The 8,564-nt window shown below is 32.9% G+C and overlaps 2 protein-coding genes across 2 annotated transcripts; one reads left to right on the forward strand and one right to left on the reverse strand.

The window, feature by feature from the left end:
• Nucleotides 1-647: 647 nt before the first annotated feature.
• Nucleotides 648-1,440, forward strand: LOC133037937 (uncharacterized). Its single transcript, XM_061115741.1, has 2 exons — nt 648-1,159; nt 1,239-1,440. The coding sequence occupies exons 1-2, from the start codon at nt 648-650 to the stop codon at nt 1,438-1,440; spliced, it is 714 nt and encodes a 237-aa protein (XP_060971724.1).
• Nucleotides 1,441-1,953: 513 nt separating this feature from the next.
• Nucleotides 1,954-2,961, reverse strand: LOC133038379 (uncharacterized). Its single transcript, XM_061116510.1, has 3 exons — nt 2,540-2,961; nt 2,313-2,444; nt 1,954-1,965 (listed from the first exon to the last, which is right to left on the reverse strand). The coding sequence occupies exons 1-3, from the start codon at nt 2,849-2,851 to the stop codon at nt 1,954-1,956; spliced, it is 456 nt and encodes a 151-aa protein (XP_060972493.1). The 5' UTR covers nt 2,852-2,961.
• Nucleotides 2,962-8,564: the final 5,603 nt, after the last annotated feature.

An 8,564-nucleotide genomic window follows, 5' to 3' on the forward strand; every position in this document is an offset into this window, starting at 1 on the left:
GAGGATACTGTCTCTGATACACCTCTGTTGGATAAGAGGAAGCGTGCTCCGGCCTTGAAATCTCCATTTGTTGATTTCGGGTCTGCTGATGTCGGGAGCACTCCAATGGAGCTTATGTCCTCAGGTTCTCAATCAGCTGGGGATGATAGGGATTTCAAAATGGTGACTTATGTGAAGGGCCTTTATGCTCTTAATGATGCTTTTGCTGATCCCGTATCTACCGAGATTGAGGCAAAATTTGACTCTTGGATTGGTGAAGGATTGCTTAAACATGCTAGGTGACTGTTTTTATTAAATCTGTTTTTGTATTATTTTTTTTTCAGTTTTATTCCTGTTTTAATGCTATTTTTTTGCTATTTTTTTGTTGTTGTAGGCATTATAATTGTTATGAAGACGGCGCAAAGAAATTTACCCCGGGTTTTAGGCTAGGTGTTGATTATGTTGAGGATAAAACTTGGTTTTACCATTTGGCCACATGCGACATGTTTATGAACGACTCGGTAAAGTTTCCAATTTATATTGTACTTATGGTAGTTTGTTTTTAGTTGCTTTATAAATGTTTTTTAGTTTTGATACTACATTTCAGTTTTTTTACAGTTGTTAAACCTTTTCATTTGTGTTTCTGTGTTGTTTTTTTTTCTCAGCATATGAACACCATATTCTATTACCTTCGGAAAAAAGGTAAGTATTCTTCCGCTGTGACGTTGAATTTCGCAACTACTGATTGTCTTTTTGATGATTCCATCCAAGCATTGTACCACAAATTTAACAAGGCCAAGTCAATGAAGACTAAGATGTCACACATTCACGCTGCCCACCCAATTGCGCATTACATCCGAGGTATGCGCATTCCCTGTTCCAAGCCTTGGTATGAAGCCGATCACGTGCTTTTCATCATCAATTTAAGAAGGGAAAGTCATTGGGTTTTTGGGCGTCATGACGTGAACGAAGGGACGTTGTTTTTGTACAATTCTTTGAGAACCGCGAAGATGAATGCCGCAGCTAGGAATGCGATGAAGGCTTATTCCGTGTTGCTGCCTTTGTTTTTCGATTTACTTGGGTTCTGGAAGAATAGAGCACAAGCTCATGCCTCAGTTTCTGACCCTACAGCTCCATTCAGAATCGTGGAGCTTAGTGGTCTTGCGTCTCAGCAGAAGAAGTGAGTGTTTCTTTTAAGTTTCTTTTATGTTGTTTTTTAGTTTCTAAACTGTTTATTTTTTCTCTATGTTTTTTAACAGTGATTGTGGGGCATATGTTGCTGCCTTTGCTGAATTCTTTATACACGGAAAGGATGTCCCTGCAGACTTTGACATCGAAGTTTATCGTACCCGACTTGCTTCACTTTTCTACTCGTACGGACAAAGGAAAATTGACGAAAGTATTGACAGCGAGGATGAGAAGCAAACCAAGTCTTCTAAGGCATCTAAATTGAAGAAATAAGATCTTTTAATTTGGTGGCTCTATTCTGTTATTTGTTGAATCTATTTACTTGACAAGTTTTAGTGTTGTTGTTTCAATGTAGGTATTATATTTGATTTTATACTATGTAGCTGGTTTAAAACTTTTAGGATATTTGACATTTACTCCTTATAATATCTTTATTGTATAGGTTTGTATTTCCCAAAGTTGTTTGTTTTTTTTTAATTGTTCAAGTTCTTATATACGGTCGCACAACTATGGAGAAACTATTAACCAACTGAATACAAACTATGTTTTCATTTTTCCTAAATAGTGCTATGAATGTATTTTTATTCTTCGTATTCCATTAATCCTTTTCCCTTTATTCAAGTTATGTTTTATCAATTATTGACTGACTGCCTTTAAAACTGTGAAGAAGAAGTCATTCCGGCACTTAATATTTTACAAAGGGTCGCAACTGTAACAAAACGATTTTGAAACTATTAAAAAACTGTTTCAAATTTCATAAAAATGAAATCCCATGTATTTAGAACATCACAGATCAACCTATTTGAATTTGCACACAAAATTAAACAATTCAAATATTTCATATGTATCTATTTTATTGCTTGATTGTTGCATGTCTTTCGATTGTGTCCGTGTTGTCCACATTTGCCGCACCTGTTATGTTTTTTTGTATCCCATTCAGATAAAAACCTTCGTTTCCTTGGTCTTCCAGATCTTATTTTTCGGTTTGGTGGCAGAACAATGATATCTTTTATGTTTTGTGGCACATCCCAAGTTGTGTGATTGTGTACCGGATATGTTGAGCCGATGTATGTTTCAAGCCATGTTCGCGTGGTGTAATAACCCGAACAGTAGTTGTAAACATTCAAGTTCATTTCTTTTATAACAGCAAGCGCATGAGCACACGGTAACTCATCAAGTTGGAATCTGTTGCAACTGCATGTTTTCTCCTTCAGGTTGATGACCCATGATCTGGTTAGTTCAATGACTTCGAACATGGTCTCGTTTATTGGTTTTACCTGCGGATTAAGTGTAAAACTGTTAATATGTATAACAACGAAAAACAAACTATAAAGAAACTATAATGCAACTAAAATATTAAACATGTCATTACATTTTCTGTCAATGATTCCACAAAGTTGTCGACTAATTTCTTTTCTGCTGTAGGTGTTAAAAATGTTGTTGTTTTCTGTGCTTTTTTCCTGTTTGTGTATGTCCATTGTTGAATCAATGCTCTCAATGACTCCATCAGTGTTGTGATTGGTAGCTCTCTAGCTGCCAAGTTTGCTGCATTTAGAGATTCAGCAATGTTTGAAGTCATAGTTGAATACCTGTTGTTTTTGCAGTGGTATCTTGACCATTTGTGGTATCCAACTTGTTGTAAATATGGTCTTACACGGATGTCCAAGCTGTCCAACTCGCTCATATGGTATTCAAATTTCCTCTCTGTGTATGCTCTGGCTGCAGCGAAGAATGGTTTATCCAGCTTGCTTGCATTCTTCTTGAAGGTTGCTTTTAGGTTGCTTAACAGGTGGTATACACAATAACAATGTGTGATTTCTGGAAATACTTGACAAGCTGCCTTACTTATGCTCTCATGTCTATCTGAGATCAAGCACTGTTCCTCTCTAATCCCATATGTTTCTCTCACTTTTGTGAAAAACCATTGCCATGAGTTGTTGTATTCTGAATCCACAACAGAAAAAGCTAGTGGAAAAATGTGCCCATTTGCATCCTGTGTACAAGCAGAGAGCAGTGTACCTCCATATGTTGATTTAAGGAAAGTTCCGTCAACAACTATTATAGGTTTGCATTTCTTCCATCCTTTTATTGATGCATCCAGTGCGACAAACAAGTACTTGAAGCTGTTGTCATCCTCTGTTTCCATGTGCACTATTGTTCCGGGATTAGTATTTTGCAACATGTGCAAAAAACCGGGCAGCAACCTGTATGATTCGTTGGCTTTTCCTTGTAATTCTTCTTGCGCGTGCTCTTTGCTTCTCCATGCTTTCATGTAGTTCATTCTGACCCCATACTTGTGTTTCATTTCTCCTCTGATGTCTTGTGGCGTTTGAGTTGTTTTTATGTTGGTGAACCGTGGCTTGATGTAGTTTCCAATCAATTTCGTTGTAGCTTGTCTCTTGTCGGCAAATCTGATGTTTAGATCACAAGTGTGTATCACCTTTCTATCGTACTTTCGAATGATGAATGACTTTGTTGGCCCGTTTCTGGATGCTGTTAGTGCCCGCTTGCATTTTGGATCCAAACAATAAATCTTGTATGTTCTTGCACATGATTTTTTAACTCTGAATTGGAAGTTGTTCCTAATTGCATAGAAACCAAGCACACTCTGCAGTGTTTCTTTGTCTTTGTATATTTGTGCTTCTTCTATTTCTGGATGATGCGGATCTGTGATTAGTAGTTCGTCATAATCTGTGATTTCGGTTCCTTTTTTCTCGTTGTTTTCCAGCTTGCTCAACCATTTCCTCCGCCACAAGTTTTGCATAGTCCATGAAGTCAAAACTTTCTTCCCCAAATTCCGTATCGTTGCTTCAATTATATGTTGTTGATTTGTTGAGTCTTCTGTTGTTGCTGCATTGTATTCGATTGGTTGGAAGGCGCTTCTATGTGTAATTAATGAATTGTCATTTCCAAAGAATGATGCATCGATGGTTGTTGTTGGGTTGTTGATGACATTCACACACATTGGGTATGTTGTGAAGTCGGGGTCTTTCAGTTTGAGTTGTATGTAGAAATGCAGGCTTTGATCATCCTTTATCCTCAATGGTTGGTATCCTTCCTTCACTTGATATTTCAGTTGCAAAACAGTGTTTTCTTGGTTGCATTCCAGGGCATCTTTGAGTTTCTGTTGCAAATCTTCATAGTTACATTGGGCAGAATGTAGTGTCCACTGGCTTCATAATTTTCATAATTCATTCGATCATCGAATTTTCCATTGTAGAAGACTAGGAATGGAATGTCTTTCCTTTCCTGTGTTTTTGCAATGGTTATTAGTCCGAGGCAACGAATTTTAAAACTGGTTTTATTATGTTATGAAATAGAGTACAAACTTACTTCTATCTCTGTTCCTTTGTTCAAGCATTGTATTTCCTGTCCTGATTCCTGATTTTGCCATTTTTTGGTTGTTAATAAACTACAAAGAAACGAGAATAAAACTATTAAGAAACTTCATTTAAATTTTGGGAAACTAACCATTTCTCAAACTGTTCTGTCATCTATCTTTTCCACAATAAATTCCTGCAAAAAACGTAATGAAACTATTATTAAATGATTATGCAACTGTAAACCAACTGAAAAACCACAATTATATCCCCAAAATTACATAGTTCTTACTCATTGTCATTTTTCATCATGTTTATTCGAATCAGATCGATTTACAACTATTATAAAACTAATTTGCTACCATTAACATAAATCTTACCTTGTATATATGCTAGCTCTTGGTACTTGTCATATAACACTTCTTCATGATTTCTAAACCATTTTCAAACGATAATGCAACTGTAAGCCAACGCAAAAAAAATTAAAAAAAGTTATTAGTATCCCTTGGTTCATTAATCAGAATCAGTTCTTGTTTGTTGGTTTTACCATATGAATTGCCTGTTGCACACCATTGAATCAACCAGAATGCAACTAAAAATGCCGTGTATCATTGTTGAAAAAAAAATTCAGTTCATACCTTTTTTTTTGGATTTGAGGGGGAGCTCCAGATCTGTTCAATACATATTTACATTGCTTCAATCTGAATTTTCGACGCTCGTTTGAGTGATATTGCACTATAAAAACCGAAATCAAATGTTGAATTTCAGTTTCTCCACGGTTGTCCTGCTCTTTTTTTTTAAAAAAATTTATGTTTAGATCGTTGGATTTGATCGTTTTCTATTGAAATTCGACGGGATTTACAGTTGTTTTACGTTCGATCTGGTTTCATTATGGTTGCGTGGCCGACTGCATCGATGGAGCTTCATTCATCCTCTCCGTTTGTGACGTGCGGCTGAAGGTAAGGGCAAGTGGTATTTTTGTAATATTTTCCTTTTGGGCTGTACAAATGTTCATTGGGCCGGCCCACACTATTGTTGTAATATTTTTCCCTTTTTAGAATATTCCTGTTTTTTTCCCAAAATTATATAGATAAAATATAAATGTGGAAATTCTTTTGCCAAAGTATAAATAATTTCTTTTTTAAAAAATAGTATTTTATATAAATACTCAATGACTATATAAAAGGGAGGAAGACCTTTAATAATATATGCAATTATTATTTATATATAAAAAAGAAATAAAGAAAGAAAATACAAATCTATTAATATTAGGACCTAAAGAACAAAATACAATAATGACAATAATTGTTAGGAAGAATTTTTTTTTTTTTTTTGACGTAGTTGGGAAGAATTTAATTGTTATTGTTTTATAGAAATTAAATTAATTTTGCATTCTAATACTTAAAACAAAAATCTTGTGGTTATGGTCAATTAATGATTATTACCAATGGTCCATGAGAATGGGATGTATAATAGTCATTAATTATCATTTATTTTGATAATTAAATGTAATGTTTAAACCAACAACAAATCATATATTCATTTTAAGAATATCCGAATAATTTTTTTAATAAACAATATCACAATGATATTTATTTTTTCTTTAAATGTTAAAAAGAAAATAGTGCCCTTCCTTAAATCGAGAATGACATTTATCATTAATTTGACAAAACCTTCCCAACCCCAACTAAAAAGATTCCCTATAACCAAACTAGCGGTTCCAAATTTAGAATATTTATATGTAATAAGTAGGTGAAAAGCCCGTGCGTAGCATCCTTATGGAAATTAAGATAAGCGATCGCTCCTCTAAAAAAATTAAAAAAATATAAATATGAATATATATCTTTTAAAAAATTATTAATTAATAACAAAATACTTTTTAATTTAATTGTTAAATTATATGCCAATCGCCAAAAATTAAAATCCCATCAACAATAATTTTTCAAGAAAAAAAGTGTGGATTTTTTTAAATAAAATTAAATTTATTTTTTTACAATTTAAAAACAATAATTTAAAATATATAATATATTAATTTTTCTAACATTTATTTTATATTTTATTATGCATTTTTTTAGTTTATATTTTGTTTTGTATATATATATATATACTAGTATATTGTTACGTGACATGCACGTATGCTATGTTTTATATTAAGTATTATATTATGAGTTCAGAAGGAAATAAATGAATCAAAAATAAATAATATTTAATTTAGAGAGATTTGAATAATAAATTTAAATTAAACTTTTATGTCCAGTAAAAACATATTGGAAACAATAATAATAAAGTTATAATATATGTTGCATTTGTTCCAGTTCTTAAAATAATAGTAGCAAGAACATCTTTGACCTGGAAAAACAAATATTACAAAATTAAGAATAAGCAAAGCGTGTGTAAATTAGACAAAGAAGGAACCCTCAATTCTCAAAGTCTCGATTATAAAGTAACAAAGAAGTATTAAAAGTTCATCTGCTCATTATAAAGCCACATTCACTCAAAATAGCACAACAAAAGTAACAAAGAAGTATTAAAGGTGTAAATTTTACCAAAAGCAATGAGAATTAACAACTGATGATTGCATTCTGTTTCAGTAAGTGAAATTGAGAGAGAGAGGCTTTTGTTGTGTTTGCCTGTATGGGTGATGAATGGGTTAATCGTAAAGATTGTTTAATTTTTTTTTGGTTTAATTATTGGGTTTATTTTTTGAAATTTGAATGAAGCATGTAAAAAAATTTCAAAAATTGTAGTTTGTTAGAGAGATATGTAAGTTAATCATAAATATTATTTAATTTTTTGGGTTTAATTATTGGGTTTATTTTTTGAAATTTGAATTTAGCCGTGTAAAAAAATTTCAAAAATAGTAGGATTTGTTAGAGAGATATGTGGGTAAGATATTTTTTTAATTTAAAAAAAGATTGTTTAATTTTTTGGGTTTAATTATTGGGTTTATTTATTTGTTAACGTTTAACGTTAACAGTCTGTTAAGTGAATTGTGTAAGGCTAAATAAAAAAAAGGAATCGTTAAACCAAGAATCGTTAAACAAAGAATTATCGTTAGATAGGCACTTTTAATATATAAAGATATATATATATTTGTTTTGGTTAAACTATTTTGTCTTTAGTAATTTTTTATTTTTTTAGAGTCATCTTTCTCTTTTAAAAAAATAATATTTTAAAAAATTTAATATTTATTTTTAATCTTGTGGGTTATGGCTTATGTTTTTCAATTAATAGATTTATAAACTCTTCTATCTTTAACAATCGGGATAGCTAAAATTGCAAGAGGCGTGTGCATCAACTCTTCTCTTCCATGGTAAAAAAAGAAGAGAGTGATACGAAAGCCCGCTATTAAGCTGAAACTAGTAGATGCTCCTTCAATCCAAGACAATTCGATTGTATCAATCAGATTTAGCTGACTCAAAGGATTCTAATTTGGTGGAGATAGCTTTGCAATAGGAGGATATTATTGAGGCAGAACAGAACTTAGGAACGGAGAAGGAGGATAACGAGGTTAATGGAAATTGGGTAGATGACGTTGAGAAGGAAGACTTACCAGCGAATTCCCAACAAAAATGGAGACAGTTCACTAAAGGTAAGCTCTTGTTCTCTGAACTAAAACTAACCTACACTAAATCGATCCACAAAAATTGGAAGAAATTGCTCAGGTGTATTTGGAGGAGTTTAAGGATCAAGCGGCAACCTGGAGTACTGTTGTACTTTGTATGGTGGTAGGAGCAAACCCCCTATTTGCTGTTTTGAGGGTTTTATAAACATAAATGGGGAAAACTAGGAATTCAATAGATAGTTAGGATGAATGGTGGATTCACAATAGTGAAGTTCAATGACACAGTGACTCGCGATCTAGTTTTGGAGGTAGGAGTTCTCTAATTCGATAAAAAACAAGTCATAGTCCATCCTTGGTCGATTGATATTACTACTTTGAGTCTTATGAAATCGGTTCCCCTATGGATCCATTTATATGATCTTGGGTTGCACTATTGGGGCAACAAATGCCTCAGTGATAGAGTTAGTACGATTGGGAAACCCCTAATGACTGATAAGATAACCAAAAAAGAT

This window comes from Cannabis sativa, chromosome 5 (assembly GCF_029168945.1).
Source record: "Cannabis sativa cultivar Pink pepper isolate KNU-18-1 chromosome 5, ASM2916894v1, whole genome shotgun sequence".
NCBI classification, from domain to species: Eukaryota; Viridiplantae; Streptophyta; class Magnoliopsida; order Rosales; family Cannabaceae; genus Cannabis; species Cannabis sativa.